General features: G+C 41.9%; 3 protein-coding genes across 6 annotated transcripts; all 3 read left to right on the plus strand.

The window, feature by feature from the left end:
* The first annotated feature begins 1,765 nt into the window (after nucleotides 1-1,765).
* Nucleotides 1,766-10,530, plus strand: LOC117568871 (neurotrophin 1). Of its 4 annotated transcripts, none has more exons than XM_052003884.1 (7): nucleotides 1,766-2,266; nucleotides 5,427-5,934; nucleotides 5,996-6,933; nucleotides 7,223-7,354; nucleotides 7,410-7,556; nucleotides 8,565-9,180; nucleotides 9,269-9,846. In XM_052003884.1, exons 2-7 carry the CDS (start codon nucleotides 5,482-5,484, stop codon nucleotides 9,746-9,748), a joined length of 2,766 nt encoding a protein of 921 aa, XP_051859844.1. In that variant the 5' UTR covers nucleotides 1,766-2,266; nucleotides 5,427-5,481; the 3' UTR covers nucleotides 9,749-9,846. The 4 variants fall into 4 exon arrangements, with proteins under 4 accessions (XP_051859844.1, XP_051859846.1, XP_051859843.1 ...); XM_052003886.1 differs by having other exon boundaries at nucleotides 9,272-9,846; XM_052003883.1 differs by having other exon boundaries at nucleotides 8,565-10,530.
* A 1,235-nt stretch (nucleotides 10,531-11,765) lies between these two features.
* LOC117571988 (uncharacterized) lies at nucleotides 11,766-13,598 on the plus strand. The gene has a single exon (XM_034254496.2). The coding sequence runs from the start codon at nucleotides 11,884-11,886 to the stop codon at nucleotides 13,516-13,518; it is 1,635 nt and encodes a 544-aa protein (XP_034110387.1). The 5' UTR covers nucleotides 11,766-11,883; the 3' UTR covers nucleotides 13,519-13,598.
* Nucleotides 13,599-15,481: 1,883 nt separating this feature from the next.
* LOC117572066 (pupal cuticle protein Edg-91) lies at nucleotides 15,482-16,365 on the plus strand. Its single transcript, XM_034254646.2, has 2 exons — nucleotides 15,482-15,783; nucleotides 15,852-16,365. Exons 1-2 carry the CDS (start codon nucleotides 15,534-15,536, stop codon nucleotides 15,917-15,919), a joined length of 318 nt encoding a protein of 105 aa, XP_034110537.1. The 5' UTR covers nucleotides 15,482-15,533; the 3' UTR covers nucleotides 15,920-16,365.
* The last annotated feature ends 5,242 nt before the right edge of the window (nucleotides 16,366-21,607 follow it).

Below are 21,607 nucleotides of genomic sequence, written 5' to 3' on the forward strand. Positions count from 1 at the left end.
CAGTCTGGCAACAATATAATGGTTGCCACTGTGTGTATTTTAGGTGCTTAACAATTTACTGCCTTCTGGCAACTTCAACAAGTTCCACTTGGAGCTGAACTTATTGAGCTGGCCATAAAAAAAAACGAACCGTTAATAAACTTGAATTTGATTGTTCAGTAAGCAATAATAATAAAAGTTACGAACTTTAATTGAAATGTAAAAATGCAAGTAATATACACAAATAATTAAAATATTTTTATATGCCACACTAAATTTATTATTATTATTAGATATTTTTTGTGTGTATAGTTTTTATTACCTTGGATGGATAGCAAAAACCGGAAGGCAATACAGGTGTTAGTTAAAGCATTTGGCTAAGTTCAGAGACAGCGCAAATAAAACTTGTCTTTGCGCATAATTAACAGTTAGTGGCAATCGTTGTGGGGTATTAACAAGTTAAGTTTTTGGTTAATCACTGTTAAAGTTCACATGTAATAAGATGCGAGGCGTTTTCCTCATTATGCCATAAAACTTGAGACATCAATCAGACAAACTGATGAAATTTTCGACTGCGGCAACTACAATAATAGCAATATAGTTGCTTGTAATTTGCAAATTAGCCAAACTTGTGTTATTGCGGGGTTTTTTATGGCCTGTGAAGATGGAAAAACGGAAGATGGAAATCTTCGTGTGGTACTCGTACTCGTATTTGCTGATTGATGACTCGACAATAAAATGAAACTCCAGCGATGCGGTAATACGCTTAATGGACATAAATTTAATGTGCGTAGACAGCTGAACAACAGTTCAGTTGGAAAACATTGAATTGCGTGAAATGAAAACGCAGTCCGTTTTTCGCACTGTGATTACCAAGAAAGTGTGAAGAAAACTGTTTCAAATTGCCAATTGAAAGTGCTGCTGTTGCCCTGAGGCAGAGGCATAACCAAAACATAAAAATACCTAAAAGACTTAAGTCTTTAATTCCCCCCTTGAAGTGATAAAGCAATTGCAATAAAGCGCACAAAAGCGAAACAATGAAAAATGGCCACCAATAGAGCAAAAGTTGCTGCAGCTCAATCAGCAGCAAACTTGACTAAGTTATTGTCGGAGGCGATTAAAGTGCAGTTCAAGTCATTTGCCGCAGGGCTGTTATTTTTTTTTCTTACTGCAAAACGAAAGTGCTGTCCACCTGCCAACTGTCTGTTGCTTGTTTGAAATTGATTTAAGCCATGAAGCCCTTAGGGGCTTGACCTCTGGACAGCAGCTGATTGATATTTCAACGGCTTTGGCTAAGCTCGGTAGCTAATCCAGCTAATGGCTATTAAACATGCTTCCGTTAGGGGAGTTTTGTTGTTCAGCTTTTGGTTTTCTGCTTCCTGACCCACAGCCCCAAAACGAAAGACTTAAGACACGAACTTTGTAATGAGGCGTGAATAAACATGAAGACGGTAACAACTTCCGCATTACGTGCGAGCTATTTAGCAAATTGAATTTTAACGGTTCACTGAACCTGCACGCTGCAGAAAGAAAGGCAATTAAACAATTGGCAATTGAATGCAAAACCACGTCGCAGCGCCACCAAATTGCAAGGCATAGCTAAAGTGAAGACGAAGGCATAAGCAGAAGCAGAAGCAGAAGTAACAGAACCAGCCAACAGCGACGCCAGCAGTTGGCCGTGGCAGTGGCAGTGGCAGTGGCGGTGGCAGCAACCGTGGCAGAGGCAGAGACTGAGGCAGTAACTGCTCTGTCAGCGGTTACAGCAAACAACAGTCTGCGGCGAGTGTTGAAAGCGTTAAGACGTGCTAGCGGCTGCTGTGCACGATTGCGAACCAAGTTACAGTTTGAAGACAGAGTGCTCTGAAGTGCTCTACTCTCTACCAGTTCGACAGCGGCAGAAGTATGTGATTGTGATTGTGTGTGTGTGTGTTGAATGAAGAAAGAAAAATCTCTTAGCAGAAGCTGCAAATTAAGGCGCGTGTGAAATCTGTGAAAATTTGCATTTGCCTTTGCGCTTTGCGTTTAAAACAAATTCAAGCAAGAAGTAGAAGCAAAGAAGCTTAACAAAAGTGGCAGACATAAAAAGTGAAAATTAGCCGCTAAAAAGTGGAGTGAAACAGCGTTGATTCTCGTTGATCGCGCGAACAGGAAATAAACGGGCCACACCAGAGCAGCGCTTAACATATATAAACTTGCCGCTTACGCTGAGATCGATTCAGATTCAGATACAGATATTTTGAGGCGCAGATACTGAGACTGGGAGATTGAGCTGCGAAGTATAAACGAGGTGATTTCTTGGCAGCCTCGTTTAATAAATTAATCATAAGACGAAAATCGAAAATGGAATCTTAAAATGCTTCGCTTATTTGTTTTTTTTTTGTTCGGTTTTTTGTTAGCCAAATATGTGAAATGGAAACAACTTTCTAAAAGAAACAGAAACAACAACAACAACAATGACGACGACGCACCAAAATTTGAATTCTTTTTTTATATGTTTTTTTTTTATTCTTTACGCCCGAGGAAATTGTGTCAACTTGCTAAGGTATGCGTGCGTGCGTTTGTGTTGTTATTGCTGTTGCTGTTGTTGATGTTGCTTTGGGTCTTTTACTTGTTGCTCACCTAATGTGTCAAGTTCGTTGCCTAAGTCTTTCGTTTAGGGCCGGCAAATTGAATTTGTCAGCACGCGTCTTTAATATTTGAATGTGCTTTTTAATGGAGTGACAGCTCACACAGATCTCCGATCTTAAGCTGTCTAGGTCGCTCTGCGGATTCTGCGTTTACTAGGTTAGTCGGTTAGTTGTTGTTGTTGTTGCGGTGCTTGCTGTTCTTGTTGTTCTTGTTGTGGTTGCCACAGCTTGGTGTCTGCTTAGAGGATTCTGGCGACTTTCTTGCTGCGGTTTGTTGGCTGTTTCTCTCATTGCAGCGCTTAATTTGCCACTTTGTATCGCTGTTGCTGTTGTTGTTGTTGTTGCTGGTACTGTTACGGCTTGCTGTGTTTTTCGACTGGCCCCGTTTCGGTGGCAACGCACGCGAATTATAAGCTAATTAAAGCTTGCCAAAGAATTTCCAGTGAAATTGCATTCAACATCGCCATTCGCATTCGCATTCGCATTGGCAATGATAATGGCAAAATGCATTAGCAGCTGCTGCAACATCTCTATCATCTCAGCAATTTAAATACTCACGAGAAACATATTCACTTTTACTCCGACCGATGGGGCGCCCACACGCCTGGGAACCAAATGCCTGTTGGGGGGAATTTAACTGCACCTTATTGGATTAATTTGATTTATGTATGGCATCATGGCATCATCAGCAGCAACATCATTGCCATCACTTTCCCAGTGCCATATGCACAAAAAGAAGATGGTGAAGACACCCCACACACACACACACACAAAACCAGAAGCGATGAGGTCTTTCTCTCTGGCCATTAAACATGACCAATGCCAATGCCATTGCCATTGCCATGCCAATTGGCTCTTTGTGTGTGCAGGTGTGCAAAATAAATTAAAGAGTTTGGCGCACGAAAACATGCTGCGAAGATGCACACAAATCTCAGCTCGTTGGCAGCTCGGGGGCGTCCTGGCTGCAACCTGAAGATGTGCCATAAGTTTTTATTTGCAAATCGTTATTTAGTTTTTTGGTTTTTGTCTTTGCTGGCCTTGTGACTTGTTTCGGCAACAGGCTCCTGGCAAGCGCTAATGTCGCTTGTTGCCTTTTCTAAACTGTCAACCAGCCGATAGATAAAGCACACCGTCGTCGTCGCCAAAGTTTTCACTTTTCAACTGCGCTAAAGGTCAGCGCAGCGTCTCCATCTCCGTCTCCATCTGCGAACACGATTGCCGCAGCTGCAGGCTGCTGGTAACTTGTAGGCGATGCCTTAAGGAGCTGCTAGCTAACTGGCTGCCAATCTGTTCGCCTGCCTGCAGTTAGCATTTTGAATTTGTCAGCTCCGGCTCCCAGGCCAGCGGCATCCATTCATTGATGCGGCACTTTCGAATGCATTCCATGGGGGCGCCATGCCATTGTGTGCCAAGGAATCATAGTAGACGAAGGTTAACCCAGGTCAGGCTCAAGACTGGCTTAGCAGGCAGGAAATTATTTATGTTTTTCAGCAACAGTAGCTACAGTTTATTCACCTCAAAAGTGCAATAAGTAATCAGTTTTCTACACTCCGAGAGTAGCTTCTTTAGTTGAGTTTTCTATGATTCATTCTTGTAGATGGGAATAACTTTTGTGAACTTAATGATGTTCAATAATTGCTTATGGTAATTCTTAGGCTTACATTTTAGTATTTTCATTAAGAATTTACGAAGAGAATTCTGCTTTTTTGTAATGAAAAACATAAATAATAATATGCAGAATTCTTCAGTTCAAATTCTAAAGAGAAAATATGGAGAATTCTTTATTTATTATTCTAAGGAAAAATATGCGGGATTCTCATCTTAAATGAATTCTTGATTTATTGAGTTAAATATTTTAGTAAATTGTTTAGTTGAATATATTAAGCCTGTAAATAAATGGACAAACAAAAATTGTATGGGTAGTTTTTCTCTTTAACTACAACTTCTCGTTTAACAAATTTCGAATATGTAAAGGTCTCTAATGTAATGTAATGTGTAATGCAATCATAATTTGACGTTGTCTGCTTTTTGATGCCTAGATCAAAGCTTACACGGCTTGTTTGATTTATGACTGTTGACTGCATCAACGCTGGCAACCAAGCAACTGTGGCAGCAACAAGTAAAATAACACTAACAACGACACTTATGAGTTGTTTTGGTGCTTCACGCCTTGTTGAGCACGCGAGAAGACGATGATGATAGCCACAAATGTGGTGCTATGGCAATGGCAATGGTAATGGCGATTACCTAAAGCCAAAGCCAACACCAAAGCTAAGGCTGAAGCCGAAGTTGCAGTTGGCAGGAGCTGCTGTAATAGCCACAACCATGACTTGATTATGATTATGGCTACATGGCTATGACGCTGACACCGCATTTGCTATGCTGATGATGCAGTGGCTCAGTTCATTCGGTAGTTGGGCGTGTTGCGTTGCGTTGCGTTGCGATGCCATGCTTACGCTTTTATTACAATTGTTAATGGCTTTTACTTTCGGTGGAAAGGCGAACGACAACAACAAACTCAAAATCTAAGGCAATGAAAGCAAAAGTTCGTTGCCTAAGTCTTTCGTTTAGAATGCGCGTTGTCGAAAGCGTGCGACGTATAACCACAATTTGTTCGAGTGTGTGTGAGTGTGTGCTTTGTTTTATGATTTCTTTATTTCCATTATTGCTGCTGACTCTACTATTAGTATTGTTGCTGTGTTAATCTTTTATTTGGTTTTTGTTTTGGTTATTTTTTGTGTTTTGTTTGTGGAATTTAATTTCGTTATAATAACTGCAATCTGACCGCCCATTTTCTCATCAACTTTCGTTTGCTTGCAGCTTTGTCGCCGTCGTCACCTCCAACAAAAAACAAAAAACACTAAATAAAACAAAAATGAAAGCTGGCCGCGCATTTGGTTGCCTCTTCTGGGCGTTACTCTATTGTGTGCTATATTTAGATTTGACCAACGCCAGCGAGGATGAGCTTCTCGACTTTGACTTTGCCGATGCCAAAGACATGGACACCGCTGCAGCCATCGATGATTGGCAGCTGGAGGATGAACATCAGGCACAACAGACCGAAAAGAAACTCGAGGATAATATGCTAGACTTTAGTGTGGATCTCGATGAACCAGAACCGGAAAAGCAACTGCCTCCATTCGATTGGCGTGAGAAAGTTTTGCGAACTGCTTTGGCCAAAGCTTTAACTGATCGCGTGCTGCGCCAAAAGTTTGCTGAAGTGATGCCCATACTGCGTGTGCTCTCCTCGCAGCAGCGTTTGGCACTCTCAGCGCTTATCTCGGCCCAGATGAATGCCAAACAGGGACATGAACTCAGACTAGAGCAGGTAAGTAGAGGAGACAGTTCAAACTGTTCATTCGTTACACATTTTCTTACCTGTATTTCAGGTGCGCATGATGTTTGGCGATGACAAGAAACTTTTGCTGCCCATTGTCTTTGATCTGGCCAATTTGGTCAAGAGTTCGGCACGCAAGTACATACAACTGGGCAGCGATTTGGCAGCAGCTGCCTTGCGACACACGCCGCTGCAGAAGCGCAAGGATGTGCTGACTGTGGAGGAAACGCAGCAGGATGACAGCGTGGGCACCATTGATGTGGGCACCAAACACGATCAGGATGATGTTGATTCTATAGAGGATTTCTTTGATGAAATGCAATCGGAGATGCTCGATCCACAGTTGATCAACGAAGCGCTGCAGGCCACGCCTGCCACACCTCCGCAAAATGCAGACAATAATGCCACCAACTCAAGCTCTAAGCGTGTGCGTCGTGCAGCCAACGAATTTGTGCACAAGCTAACACGTTCGGTGCCCATTTCGGTGTCGGAACAGCAGCTGATGGGCGGTGCTGCGGGTCGCACCATCAAGCTTAACACAACCGCCTTTCAGCAGCCGCCCAGTGGTGCAGCCATCACCCAACCCGCCAGCAGTCAGCCCACCACCGCTTCGGAAACAGTGAGCAGCACAACGTTGAGCTATGAGGAGGTTGAGGATCTTGCTTTTGCTGGACTGAATGGCACAGAAGTGCCGTTGATCGCTGCCGATGAGCGCAACTATCAGCTGAACAATGGCAGCAACAGCAGCGTTGAGGAACCGCTGCCCAGCCCTGAGGAGTTGATTGCTGGACCACGTTATCGCTTGAACAGCAACAAGCGACACAGCCAGAAGACGTTGCCGCCGATTAAGCGCAAGCGAGTGCCCAGCTCGGTGCATAGTCGGGGCAGACCGAAGACGTCGGCTAGTTCGCATAATCCCGTTGTGGTGTCGCATAAGAAGTGCGAGAGATTCACGAACAACATGTGCATACGTGCCGATGATTATCCGCTGTAAGAGATCCACTTAGTTAGTGTTAGGTGGCTTTTTGGGTTGGCCTCCTCCCCACGGTGTTGCTCAGGGTTCCCTCGGTTGTACCTTCTAGTTGATCTTACACCCTAGCTTTAGTTTATAATCGTAGCGTGAATTTAGCTTAAATAAAACAAAACAACAAAATGTAATTTATTTCACACACAATCCACAATCCTCAAATCTCAATTGCACATGGTTACGGTGGTTCTCAGCTACTAATCCTTTTGGTCCACTAGCCGGCAGCTAAACACTCTCCTACTATTTCATCAGCGAACAGATCATGGGCAGCATTCGACGACACAAGAATGCCATGAGCGCCCTGCTAGCCGAATTCTACGATAAGCCGAATAATAATCTAGAGTTTGGCGACGAATTCGATGATTATCTGGTCAATAAGAAGCGGTAAGTGATTGTTTATAAAACCTAAATCGAATTGATATTTGCTAAACTGTTCTAGGCGTGAGGATGAGGGAAGCGCAGGTGGCATGTGCCAGAGCGTTGTGCGCTATGCTCGTCCACAAAAGGCAAAGGCAGCGTCTGGCGAATGGAAATACATTGTGAACACAGGGCAACACACGCAAACACTGCGTCTAGAGAAATGCAGGTGAGTGTGTTGAAGTTGTATGGAAGTTGCAGAAAGGAAAACCAACTCAGACTTATTCCCAGCGATTTCTAAATATATTATTAAAATATGAATGATCTAGACTTCGTCCATTTTCACTTACTTTTGTTATTAAAAATATTTTCAAATAGATTTCTGCTTTATCCAACTTTGCCATAATTTTGACCACTTCTAAAAATAATCACTTTATTTTGCAAAAAATAAGTAAATCACTTTTCTATTTTTAGTTCAGTGGGTTATTAGTGAAGCTATCAATCATCAGCATAATTAGTTTTGGTTTCGTTTCACATACTTATGAAATTTTGTACTGTTAGGCTGTTGAGACATACGCAGGCAATTAATTTAGCTGTCGTAGTTGCTAATTTGATAATAAATACGAAGCGAAACTTAGACGGCCGCAACTAAAAATTTCGTGTGAAACAACAATACATTAATATGTATTAATAATAGCAAATTATTTCGTTCAATGAACCGTGACTTTTCAATAAGGAAGTGTTTTTTCTATGCATAGTGAATTCATGGAAATCGCAATTTTTTTCTAAGTAATCAACAGATGTTTATAGCTTCTTAAATAGTAGCAAATTACTTCGCTTAATGAGCTGTGTGTTCCTCTATTAAAACTGAAAAAAGTGTTCCTATTTAGTACTGCAAACTGTTCCCACATTGTACTTAAAACTGTTTCTACTCTGCACATCAAACTGTTCCCCCTTTGTGCTTTTAACTATTTCCACTTTGTAAATCGCCTCGATACCGACTTCGATCATCACTTGCACTTTGCAGATAAAATTACTCCCACTTTGTATATTAAAATGTTCTCACATTGAACTGTTCTTACTTACTACTTCAAACTGTTCCTACTTAGTACTGCAAACTGTTCCCACTTTTTTCATCAAACGGTTCCCATCCCATTAAACGAATTATATCAAACTGTTCCCATTATGTATATTAAACTGTATTGTAAACTGTTCTCACTCTCTTTCTCTTCTCCAGCAACCCTGGTGAAAGCTGCTCGTACCTCGCTCAATCGTATCGCTCACACTGCTCCCAGGTTTACAACTACCATCGTCTGCTCAGCTGGGACAAAGTGCGTGGACTGCATGTGGATATATTCAAGGTGCCCACATGCTGCTCCTGCCAGGTGGATGGCTATCGTCAGCAATTCCCACCGCTTGCGTCCATACAATCCAAAGACTATACGCCGAGTAGCAACTATAAGCTAGACAATGGCAACAACAATGGTTACAGTACCATCAACGAAGAGGATCTGGACTACAACGACGAGAGCGATGAGGATGAGCTGGGCTCGAGTTATTCGCCTTACGGAAATCGGGACAACAATGAGTTGAGCTATTTGGGCAGCAAGAAGGTGCGTTCCAAGGTGCCAGCGCCATCCAGTGTTGGTCCCTATCTCAGTCCACCCGATGATGAGGATCAATATGGAAGCTATAAGAGTCACAAGAGCAGCAGCAGTTCGAGCGTTTATGGTACGAGTTCCGGTTCGAAAAAGTATTACAACCAGCTGAGCCGCCGGCGGCCGCAGCACAATGAGCCGCGAGTGGATGTCGATTTGGATCTGTCGCCGAGCGAGACACAGGCCGAACAAGAGGTAAACGTATTTGGCCCACCGCTGGCTGGGGAACAGCAGCGCGTGCCCCTCAAGCGCAAGCGTATTTATACCTCAAACACTCATACAGCAGCCGCATCAACTGGAGCAGCAGCAGCAGCATCAGGAGGAGCTCCACCATCATCAGCTAGACTACGCATTCCAATTTCCCAGCAACCACAGAGCACAGCAGCCACCAGCAGTCTACCAGCCCGAACAGGAACCGCCGCAATTGCCACACTCGGCGTCAGTATCAGTGCTGCCCCCCATGCCCACCAAACAGCAGAAGCAGCAGCGTCAGGAGCATCCGTTGCTCCATCCGGCACAGCTGCGACATCTAACGTTGCCTTCGGTGCGGGTCAACAGCGCTACTACACAAGCAGCAAGTCGAGACCACGATACTATGCGCCCGTCACGACGACGACCGATACCGCTTCCGCTCCCTCAGCGTTCCCAGCCAGCTCAGCGACGCCACTACCGACCACATTCTATCAGCAGAAGCAGCAGCAGCAGCAGCAACAGCAACAGCAACATCAGCAATCGACGGCATTACCACAGCCGCCACATGTGAACTCGATCTATGGCGAGAATGGGATTGGGAATGGGAATGGGAACGGTACTCGGCGCATCAATTACAGCTATCATCCTATCATTGATTTCTTCGAGAAGAACCGACGCGCCGAGGCAGCAGCAACAGCAGCAGTGCAACCAACACAGGCAACACACGAACATGACTACGAGGTGGAGGAATCACGCCGGATCGAGCAACGTTATCCGCCAGCTTCGGTGGGCATGGGTGGCATCTATCAGCATGCGATACCCACTCCGCACGAGCGTAGAATAGGCTTCGGAGCGGGTGTGGGAGCGGGAGCTGGTGGTGCTGCTGCAGCGGGTGGTGTTGGCGGTGCTGGAAACTATGGCTTTGCCAATGACAATGCATGGCAACCGCTGGTTGTGGACCACTAACCAATTAAGTCGCATGTAACCAAGTCCAAAATACAATCCTCCTTCCTATACAAACAATAACATGCCGCCAAACACATCTCGTATTAACCAGCGTCAAGTGTCGTTTGTTTCGTTGTGGTCTCTACTGATGCCTTAGTTTTTACACTATGTTATTTATAGTTATTGCCGATCCTGTTTTGCCGAGAACTAAACACCTAAAATTTTCTAGTTATTGCAACTGAATGACGTAAAATTGCTAATCGCATCTAACTTAATGTTTAACTGCATCTAATTAATTACCTATTTATTTATTTATTTAATTATTTATTTACTTGTAGTGCGTAGCAAAGTGACGCAACCTATTTGGGGTTGTGTAATGGACAGTTATCGCTAGAGTTTTAGTAATAATACAAAAAATAATTTTTAAAATACAAATACGTGGTTTTATTGCAACGAGGAAACTCTTTAATAGATGGGCTGTAAGCAATTAAACTACTTTATTACTTTGAAATAAAAATGATATGTAAAAAAATCTTTAAAGCTGCATATCAAACTCTTATTATTTTTTTTCACTTCGAGTAAATATGTAAATTAACACTTGTCATGTTTAAATAATATTTGACTACTTCTTTTATTAGTTTTATAATGTTTATCGTTAAAATTAATAGTTTGATTTTATGCCTTTGTAATTCATCTGCAACTGTGCTTGCATTTCTTGTTTTGTTTCATTTCCATCGTTCCGTTTACAGCTTTGTCAACGCACTTATAAATTTCGTTGCATCTTTTAGGCGCTCATCGAAAATCATTTTTAATGCGCACAAGATAATTGAATTTGCGTAGACGATGATTTAATTTCAAAGGTGTGCATCATAAATAAGCTTTATTACCGTATTTAAATCGGTTTAGGCTTTCTCTTATACGACTACATATATTCATCTTTCTTATTAATGGCTTTGGCTTAGTTCAAGTTGAGGGTCAGGCGAAAGACACGCGGCCAAAAGGCAACAGCGGCAGCCGCTTACTAATGAGATGTGTGCGCGTATAAAAAACGCAATAAAAACATAAATAGAAACATTGGGAAAATTAATTTCAAACGAGTTTTGAGCTGCCGCCGCTGCCTCGGAAAGTTGCAGATAAGTTTTAGGTTTTTGTTGCTGAAATGTGCCAAACTTGAGAGAGGTGTTTGGTTGTTTGGTGTTTGCATATGCAAAGTGGGTTTCTAAAGCGAAACGGACTCGTGCCATTTGAGATAACACAGCGCTGTGGCGACAGTGGCAGCACTGTCTTTGACCGGTTATAACATTGAATTCAACAATTGTTGCAACTTGCAACGTCACTTGCCAGTTTCGCTTTCATTGCTGCCGCACGAAGTTGCAGCGCAGACGAAGTAGACGAAGATGATGATGATGATGATGATGATGATGATGATGATGATGATGACGACGTCGACGACGAAAGACTCAAGTTGACTGGGAGTCGAAGCGAGGCGCAGTAAAAGACAACGCGTCATGGCTGGAGTCGGAGAAATGAGACGGGGCAAAGAAAATGGCCAAAAGCACCAATCAAACTGGAAAATTGGAAAAACGTTGTGCAAATTTTATAAAGGCGCAATGATACAGCCAATGCATCGCAGTTGTAGAGCAACCGTCGATTGTTGTGTGCTGTTGAGCTGTGCACGCGAAAGTGAAAAGTCGGATAAAACCATTGTGGCCTTGAGAAGTGAGAGTAAAAGTGCAATAAAAACACAAAACCCCTTTCAAAATGGCACCACAAAGGAGCTGTGTGCACAGCCTCCTGTGCTTGCTGCTGCTGCTCCAGCATAGTCTCAGCATTAGGATTGAGGATAAATCGAGAAGTTCGAGTAGAACAACCAGTAGCAGAGGAACCTCAACAACCAGCAGCACCACCAGCACAGCGACCCCGCCAGTTTATCGCGTGTCTCGCCCGGAGCCGAAGCAACCAGTGAAGCGTGTGCCACCGCATCTGCAGGACGTTCGACCTGGCTATGTGGATGACGATGCTGGCGATGTGATACGCATTATTGAGCCACCAGCTCACTTTCAAGAGCTGAAGCGCTTGCGTCAGCGTCAATCACAGCGCAATGCACCTCAAAAAGCTGTGGTCTGGGAACAGCCACGCAAGCTGAGCACAAATCGACAGCCGAGACCCAAGTTACAACAGACGCAGCCACAGTCTCATATACAACCTCATGGACAGCCACACTTACAACCTCTTTCACTGTCAAAATCACAAGCGCACAATGGTGATCTGTTGACGCAGGAGGCGCAGTTTGCACCGCAGATTGTGAACAACCTGCAGTTGCCTATGGAGATACTCGCCTCGGTGCGCAAGACTGAACGCATCTTGCAGCGTCAGCGACAGAAGTTGCCACTTGTGCGACAGCGTCACATTCAACGACAGTCGCACACCATGATTGCACAGAAATCGCTGGAACAGCAACTCTATCAACGCGGACAACAGCAGCGTTTACGTGCAGTGTTGAACGATGATCACAAGCGCAGCAAACGGGTGAAGCGAGAGGCAAATCCTGCGGGTTATGATGTGGCACAGGGACTGAAGCTGGTGGCGCATATTGGGGAGCTGCTGAACAGTGCATCGCATTATCTGCCCGATGAGTTGAAACCAAATGAGCTGGCACCCCAGGCATCGCCATTGACAGCAGCTTTGGAGTCCATAGAGTCGCAAAGTTGTGGAAATTCAACGAAGTGCGACAATCGACGACGTCGCCAGCGACTGTTCAAGTTGCAGGGGTCGAAGAAGACAGCTGCGAGGGGGCGTAACTTCCGCCATGAGGCAAGCACAACAACGACAACAGCAACAAAAACAACAACAGCAGAGTCAACAACAACTTCCACTTCAACTACTTTCGCAACTCCGTTGGCCAGTCGTCTGGTAAATTCACGTAAATCACCAAATAACCGCAATCAACAGCAACAGCAACAGCAACAACAACAACTGCAGCTGCCCGCTTCTCCGCGCAGCGATGATACTGTGCTCTACGCGGATGTTATGTCGAATATTCGTAATTTGTGGCAGGAGCATGATTATGATCATGATCTTAGTCACAGTCTTGCCCCCCAGTTCGTTGCACCCGAACAGGTGGCCAACAACAGCGACTATCGTGCGTTGCAAGTCTATTTGCGTGAGCTGGACGAAATCTCCAAGCGATTGCCCACTGTCGCCTCATTAACGTCGCTGAATCATCAGGAGCTTGCACGTTCGACGCCCTCGCCCAGTTGGTATCTCATTAACAATGAGGGCAAGATCTATGAGACGCATTTGGACAGCGAGACGAAGCCAACAGCTGCTTTGTTTCACACATTTCCCGATATGCCCGAAGACAACGATGCCGTCTTGACGCAGAATCTGGAATAAATAAGTTGTATCAAAATAAAACATATTTATTTACTTGCTTAGTATAAGTCGTATGAAATAAAAACAGAGAAAGAGATTGTTGACTAATTTCATCTAATATTTTTGTGTTCTGGGAGAGACACGACGCGTTAATGAATCTCTTTTTTTTTGGATTCTTGCGGGGCAGCGAAGCATTTAATTTGGCTAATTACAAACAGCCGCCTGACTCACAGCTTGTTCTTGGTTAAAGCGGCAATTTAGATAAGCAAAACAGGCAATTAGTTGTAGCTGCAACCCCCAACAACCATGTTGTTCTCTGAAAGTGCCGAAACCCATTGTCTTGAACCCTGACCCCGCACAATATAAAGATTTGCTGAGAAACTGCGAACGAGACGAGCGCTCAAAACGCAAACATAAACACAGGCCGAGTGCAAAGCCGTCAACAATTAGCAGCAAGTAGATAATGTGGCTATAGAAAGGGAAAACCAGAACGTGTTCTGACCTCGTTACCCACTGCGAACATCTAAAGACTTACAACTACGTACAGTGTGTTCTGCTTCATTTGGAACGATAAAGCGGTTTAATTAATAAACTATTGATTGAGTTGTCTAAGTGATTTCAAAATGAAACTACAAAGCGCACATAATCAGAGCATTATTTAGGAAATACTTAGGAAACATCAAAGCGAAGGTCTGTATAACAAGTTTGCGTCTGTGACAAGTCAACAACTTCAACATGATGTTGATGACTCTATATCATTATGTTTTTCGTTACTGAATTTCCTCGACAACTTATTGCGTTCTTAGCTCCTTATAGAGAACTCGGTCTTTTATATCTGACATGATTTCTTTGCTTTCACAGCATCTGCTCGACATATTTGGCAACAGTTATATTCATTTAATACATCGTTTTTTGCCTTTTGCCTGGGCGAACGTAAATTAAAAAAAAAAGCTTTTAATCAAATTTTTGCATTTTTATCTTGTTTTTGTTTTTAGTTCTTTTTTTTATGGAGATGCTTTGTTAGATGTGTATTTAAAACTCAACTGTTACATTTTGCTAACTCAAAATGGACGCGTTCTCATTTCCACATTCATTTCTGAGGTACGTCTGGTGTTTTTTTATTCACGTAGTTAAGTAGAGTTTTATTTTTATTGTTTTAGAATGTTGTTTAGCCACTTTGGCGTAAAAGTCTAATTTATAGAGCTCGTATATTTGAATTTTTCGTATTGTGTGTTGGTGGACTGGCATCCATAAATTAAACTTTTATCAACAAAGTTCTCGCTCGGATGCTGTACCAAAACGTGTTCTTTCCCCATTATGTAATCTGTACTACCGCCTGCAACTTTCTCATTCATCGGGATGATATGCCGAAGGTTTTTGAACCTAATTCCACAAACACTCGAGACACACGCAAAATTCCCAAAAATAATTCTGACTGTAATTAAATGGAATAAGTTAGAATTTGAGATAAAAGTGAAAAACAAGCAAATAAAAATGCAAATGAAACGATTGACGAGTACAAGGAATTATATTGGTTGCCCATTGCGACATTGACCCCACTGACCAAAAGAGAGGAAAATCAGCGAGCAGCTTGGAAAAAAAAAACAGAAACGAAAAACGAAAGAAACAAAAAGCAAACACAGAGACATGTAATTAGTAATCGGTCATGCAAGAAATGGAAGCCCCCTGCATGGCCCAAGGTACGAGTTGCCATGAGCAACGCTTCATTGATAATCTCGCTTGTGGGTGGTTGGGTGGCTGGTGGGGCAGCATCAGCAGCAGCTGTAGCTCGTGTATTGTTAGAAAGACACACGCAGTCTTTGCATTGAGTCGCCCAATTGGATGGGGGGGAATTTTCTCGTTGTAGGCAAATTTTCGTAGACAATTGTTTTGTCGCTGCGCTTTGATGGCGACGTTGCAAGAATCGTTTGCCATTATATAAACATGCTGCACAGCTCCATCAACAGTCAGTTCAGTTGTACACTTCAAGTGGCATTTGCACCCAACTAAAAAACTAAAAAAACTAAACTAACAACATGTTCAACATCCGCTCCATCTGTCTCCTGCTGGCCTGCGCCTTGTTCTGCCTGCTGTTGAGCGTAGCTGAGGCGGCGCCACGTCCACAGGAGGAACCCCAAGCCGACTTGGAGGCAGGCGTTGAGGCCCAAGAGAAGGATCTAGAGGGCGCTGCATCCCTTGGCTATGGATACTATTCATCGCCCTATCTCGGCGGCTATTACGGCGGCGGTTACTGGCCTCACTACAGCGGCAGCTATTACGGTCTGGGTGAGTTTGGTGAGTCGAGTGTGCTAAACTTTAGCTAATCTTTGCTAATTTTGTTGCTTGGGATTCAGGTTATCCCTACTATGGTGGCTACTATGGACTCCATCATCACCATGGACACTATGGACACTACTTCTAAGCGTTGGCTAGGTGGCCTCTCTCCATTGCTTCCAACTCATAGTTCAGCGCTCCTGACCAAAGTCTCTCTCCAAGTGCTGACGCGCTGTCATAGTTCGCACTCTAGCTTCAATTTAATTGCACTCCGCTGATGCGCAAGGATAATTGCTTCAATTAAGCAACAAAATCACAAAAAAAATAATACTACAAAACACAAACTCAACAATTCTATTATAATTTACAGTGCTAAGCGTTTCAATTTGACGACTACAGAATCATTTCCACAGAGCGAGAGAACATTTACGCGCCATAAAGGCTAATGAAATGCACTGTAGCAGCTGCCCCGAATCACCCATACATTTAAACGTATTATATAATTAGTGTTAGTCGTCATAAAAATGCTTGGTGAACCGTTGAAATAAACTGCCCACAGAAATATATGCGAAATGAAAAATAGACAAAAATAAATCAAAAACCATTTGAAATTCAAATTGATTTGACCAAAATATTTGGCCAATGCAGCTACATCAGAATAACTTGAATTCGCGCCGCGTTAATTAACTGACTATTAAGTAAATTGAAAGCATAAATTAGTGGACGTGCCAGTGTTCCAGAATTAGAATCATTCCTATGCAAATGTTTGATCTCCTTCACACACGTTTTCCCTCTGGCACATTTTGTCACGACAATTCAGTCAGTAGCTGATCGTTGTTACGCTGGGCGTATGCGTAATTTATGAGCTTTAGATGTAGTCAAGCGAAGCACAAAATTGTGTAAGGTTTAATTCATCTGACATTTGACCAAGTCAACAACTTAACAATCACTCCACTCTGTCTGTCTGTCTGACTCTTTGAGTGTCTCTGTTTGAACTGCAGCAAAGGTCACGGAAGTGATGCAGCAGAGATTAAATTTATTGAGCGACAATAACCGTTTGATTCGATTGCGAGTGCTGACTAAACGCTTTGCATAAATTAGCATACCAACAGCAATATCAATGTCCGATAAATGATAAATGATGAATGATGGATAATCATCATCATCCCAGCCACAAAACCTTGCAGACACAAATCATAAACTAAGCCAAGAATCTACCACATTGTTATTGACCTTTTTGGCGATTTGTTTGCTTTATAAATGTCAGTATCAAGAACGTTTTCAAGCGCGTATTCATCAGCCAAAAGTTTTCATTCGTTTTGTATTCGCTGTTTGTATTCATATTTACAGACAATGGTGTTAAATTATTGGCTATTAAATTATCATTTGATGTGTGGCGCTCACGTTTCGTGTTTAATCTCTTTATATATACACATTTTTTTTTTGGTTTCCATTGTTAGTGGAGCGTGGCTAAAAAGGCAGCTGATTATGTGTTGGAGTATTTATTTATCATAATTTATGTTTTGCCAAAAAAATGTATAATAATAATTTCGCAAGTTGCCATTTAAATTTTTCCGCAGAAATTGAAGAGTCAGTGCACCGCTTAACAGGTTTGAAATTAATTAAATATGCCACTTAGCACAATAAATACAAATCATAACAATTAAATTGGTGTGCCTTGCACCTTTCTGTTGTGCCTTGCCCATTTGAGAGATCAATGCTTGATTCATTCAAGCGATCAAGTAAATGGCCCAAATATTCGTTTGTGAAGATCATGACTTGCTGTTCAATTCATTAAATTATATTTCACTGGGCTCTGTAGGGCTACAATCAATCGAAAATCAGTTAACGGTGGTCAAAACAATGTAATAAAGCGGACAAGCAAATTGTTTAAATTGTTCAAAACTGAAGAGTCATACGAGCATGTTTAAATTTGCATTTGATCTCACATATATAGATATATTGTTTATCATTTTGGATTGCGGCGCGTTGCGGCAACTTGACTCGAGTTCAAGTGCATGACCTAGAGGACGTTGTCTGCACGTTGTCAGTCAATTGAAAGTGAACCAGCAATTTCGATTTATATTTTGGTTTGCCATTGTTCAAGCATTCATTGCGTGGGCTATTTTATAACTCAATTAGACGCTAATCGCATCATTAGTGGTGCGCCTTGAGTGCTCGATCGATGATCGTTGTTCCGTGCTCTGTACTGTGCTGTGCTGCGGATGCTGTTGCAATCGGAATGCAATCAATGGCAGCCCTCTCTGGGCGTTGGCTTATGGAAATTTCTATAATTCAACGATAATAAATAAATAATCAATCTATATGCAAGTAGCATTAAGAGTTTTGTGTCGGCTTAAAAAAAATCTCATTCTGTTGCAATGCGTCGCAATTTCGTAACATGAAAAGTTCCTGCTGCGACAAGTTTGTGTCTTAAGTCTTTCGTTTGACTGCTTAATTGATATGTGGTGCACGCAGTTCTTGAGCAGGTTTTTAGTGTCTGGGGTGCCTGCTTGCCACCAAGGACACTTACATAGAGAGAGAGAGGAAGAGACGCACTTGAACCTCATCCTGTCGGCATCTGTCGCTGACCCTCAAAATGTGGCCATTGAACTGGCCGCAATAACTTGTTTCGCTTTCCGTTCGCTGCGGCAATTTGGCGACTTTTGTGGTTGCCTCGAGTGAGAACAGCAGTGGCCGAGACCTGCGGTCTCACTCTCTCGGCCATCCAAAGGTATTTATGTTCGTCTTTGACCTTGCATGCTGATCTTTCATGCGATCTTCATGTGTGAATGGCAGCAGCAGCAGCAGCAACTGAGGCAACTGAGGCACCACAGGGCGCTCTTGCTCTATGTATTTTTCACGACGACTCGCATATGTGTAGAGTGTAGTTTTCTGTTTTTTTGGCGGTTCTGGCCATTTGTATGGCGGTGGCACCCCGCACACCTTAATTACCTATGTCCCATGCTCGAGTTGGCAAAAGCAAGGGCAATCAATTGTGCCCAGCGAGCTCTAAATGCATCCGACCAGAAACTCGCCCAAAAAACATTCTTCTCTTCTAGTAATTTTATTACCGACCAAAAAAGAGCGCAGCGTCAAGCGCTTTAATTAGCTTTTAACTTCCGCAAAACATTTGCAACATTTGCGTTAAAGAATGTATTTTTTTTTTTTGGTTCTGCTTGTCTGTTGTCTTAGACATCTAACTTTTGCCTAGATGTTATACACACTCTTGTGGGTGCGTTCGAATCCCCCACAAGGGAGTGATTTATGAGCGTGTTGAAAATATTCATAAATATTTACGGCGTTTGTTTGATTTGTGAAACCATTATAAGTAGTTTTAATTAAAGCGCTTAGCGGCGGCATTCACTGAGCCTTATAATCAGCTCCAGCTTAACAGTAGGAAACACTACACTACAATGGGTGTAAATAATGCTTGAGATACATTCGACGAGTCTATTCTAAATCATAATACTCATTATATGCGCCAAATTGTTGACGGGAAGTTTAATTTAAAACACCAGCCATGAGTTATGAAGCCACTAACTAGCCGAAAAGCAATTCAAGTGGAAACACAGTAACATCATCAACAATCATCACACAGCCACAAAAGGCTGCCTTTAGAAAGGTGTATCTCAAATCCTGGACGTTTAAGGTCATCTATATATGTTATATGCAACTTTCAGAACGAGAACAAGCGCATCAGCTTTCAATTTCAGCATCAGTTCAGCTTTACTTCCTTCTCTGAAACAGGATCAGAGACGCATCGCAGTTAAAACGATAATTCATTGTGAAGCCGAAGCCGATGACGATGACGAAGACGATGATGATGACGATGACGATGACGATGTCTCGATGTCTCGATGTGACCTTCAAGCAAAAGTGCAAAAATTGTTTGCGTATTTTTTATTTTCTCAGCAATTGTTCTTGCTGTTGCTGGTGCTTCGTCTGCCTGCTGTGTAGGATGTGTATGTAATTAAGTTGAACTTGTTATTGTTGCCGGTTTTGTGACCGCTTTTATGACCAAACAATTTATAACGTACAATCCCAATGCGCCCCAAGTTCAACTAAACGCTGCGAAACTGTTGTTATAAATTAAACACCCAAATCTCATTTATCAAATTTATTACAACTTATGCTTATTGTTTGACAACATATTATTACATGTTTTACAACATGTTTTTTTGTTTTTCGTAAGTTCACAGCACTTCAAGAATACGGGTAGCAACATTATGTCAAACAGCTTGTAACATGAAATAAATTATATTTTTATTTTAATGAAATTTGTTAGCAATAGATTTTTAGCCCTTGACAACACAGATCTTATTTATTGGCTGCTTAAGAAATAACAATAATAATTTGCTTTGTAATAAGTGTATGTGTGAGTCGGCCTTGTGGCGTCAGCTTTCGTTTAGTTGTCAGCTAATTTGTTTATTTTATTTATTGTATAATTTTATATACATATACTATATATGAAATATCACTGAGGTTTAATGAACCGCTGACGGATTCGCTGTGGGAGAAAATCACTTTTTGGCTGATTCACTTGTTGGTGTTTTGTTATTGACTGTTTACATTGCGCTTTTAATGATGAAACCATTTTGTATGCCACTGGCGAAATTGTCACAGTCAAGCTTTCTGTCTCTCTTTCTCTCGATCGCAATCACAATCAGTGAACTGCAGCGTATCGAAATCGATAAAACCGCCAAGTAAACTTATTATTTATGAGGCAGTCGCTGAGCATCTTAACTAGTTCTAGTAGTAGTTGGCGTATATCCTGAGTATGAGTGTGGACGCGTATGCTTAAATTATTTGGATTGCATACAAATCAGTGGCCAGTGACGATCCAGCTGGAGAGAACCTGTCCACTTAACCCATCCGATGATGGCGCATAAATTGTGCAATTAAATGCGAATACCTCTTAAACTATTCAGTATTTCTATTCCTATAAATATTTAAAACTATTTTAAATAATGTATGCGTTAAGCTGCTTCGGGGCATAAGTTTTATTTAGAACTTATATCTTAACTCGTCTGCCTACTATTTTAGTTTATTATTATTATAATTTTTTATTATTTCGATTTGGTTTTTGCTTTAATTATGATTGCGATTGAGAAATTGACGATCTCAGTTGAAGTTGTTGTTGTTGTCATCGCATTTGAAAGTTGAAATACTTGAGAGTTGTACAAATTGTTTAAATCGTTGTTTCATTTATGCGTATCTTCCGGTTGTTCAAATTATTAATAACAATAATTGAATTTCTAGTTATTAACGAGCTGTGAACATTGTCTGAAACTACCAGCATATTTTTTTCTATTTTTGTCTCAACTTTGATTATTCTCTTCGTGTTTATATTTAGGGTCTGTTTTAATACCACGCAATCCATTAAATGATCGATTACACGGGCATAATTTGTCAGAGCAAGATATATTAATGCACGAAACAACAACACGCACATTAATTAACAATTAAAAGCGTCACGCGCAAGGTTTCTAGAATCTGAACTCGAATAACATTGGCTTGCATTCAACTTAGGGTGCAGTTCAGTTTCAGTTTCAGTTTCAATTTTTGATTTGATTTGATCAGAAATTGAACTTGATGATTGATGGAACTCGAAAATCAATTGCGCCTTTTTTTGCCTTCTATTGATAGACAAACCCCGCAATGATTTATAAGAGCGGTCAGTAAGTGAACATCCAAATTGAAGTGGAGTTTTGAGTCTACTAAGGTCAAATCAGCACTCCAAAATTTGTGGGCAAAAAAAAAGAAGAAAATTATAGCCAAAAATAGTTTCTGTTTCGTTTTGGGATTCTGTTTCGGTTTCGGTTTCTGTTTCTAT

Source organism: Drosophila albomicans, chromosome 3 (genome assembly GCF_009650485.2).
Source record: "Drosophila albomicans strain 15112-1751.03 chromosome 3, ASM965048v2, whole genome shotgun sequence".
NCBI lineage: Eukaryota > Metazoa > Arthropoda > Insecta > Diptera > Drosophilidae > Drosophila > Drosophila albomicans.

Excerpts from the sequence above, each read along its gene's own strand:
- LOC117572066 (XM_034254646.2), top strand. The coding sequence starts at position 15,534 with ATGTTCAACATCCGCTCCATCTGTCTCCTGCTGGCCTGCGCCTTGTTC. Across the intron at positions 15,784-15,851 it reads CGGCAGCTATTACGGTCTGG|GTTATCCCTACTATGGTGGC; the intron begins GTGAGTTTGGTG and ends CTTGGGATTCAG.
- LOC117571988 (XM_034254496.2), top strand. The coding sequence starts at position 11,884 with ATGGCACCACAAAGGAGCTGTGTGCACAGCCTCCTGTGCTTGCTGCTG.
- LOC117568871 (XM_052003883.1), top strand. The coding sequence starts at position 5,482 with ATGAAAGCTGGCCGCGCATTTGGTTGCCTCTTCTGGGCGTTACTCTAT. Across the intron at positions 5,935-5,995 it reads ATGAACTCAGACTAGAGCAG|GTGCGCATGATGTTTGGCGA; the intron begins GTAAGTAGAGGA and ends CCTGTATTTCAG. Across the intron at positions 7,355-7,409 it reads TATCTGGTCAATAAGAAGCG|GCGTGAGGATGAGGGAAGCG; the intron begins GTAAGTGATTGT and ends AAACTGTTCTAG.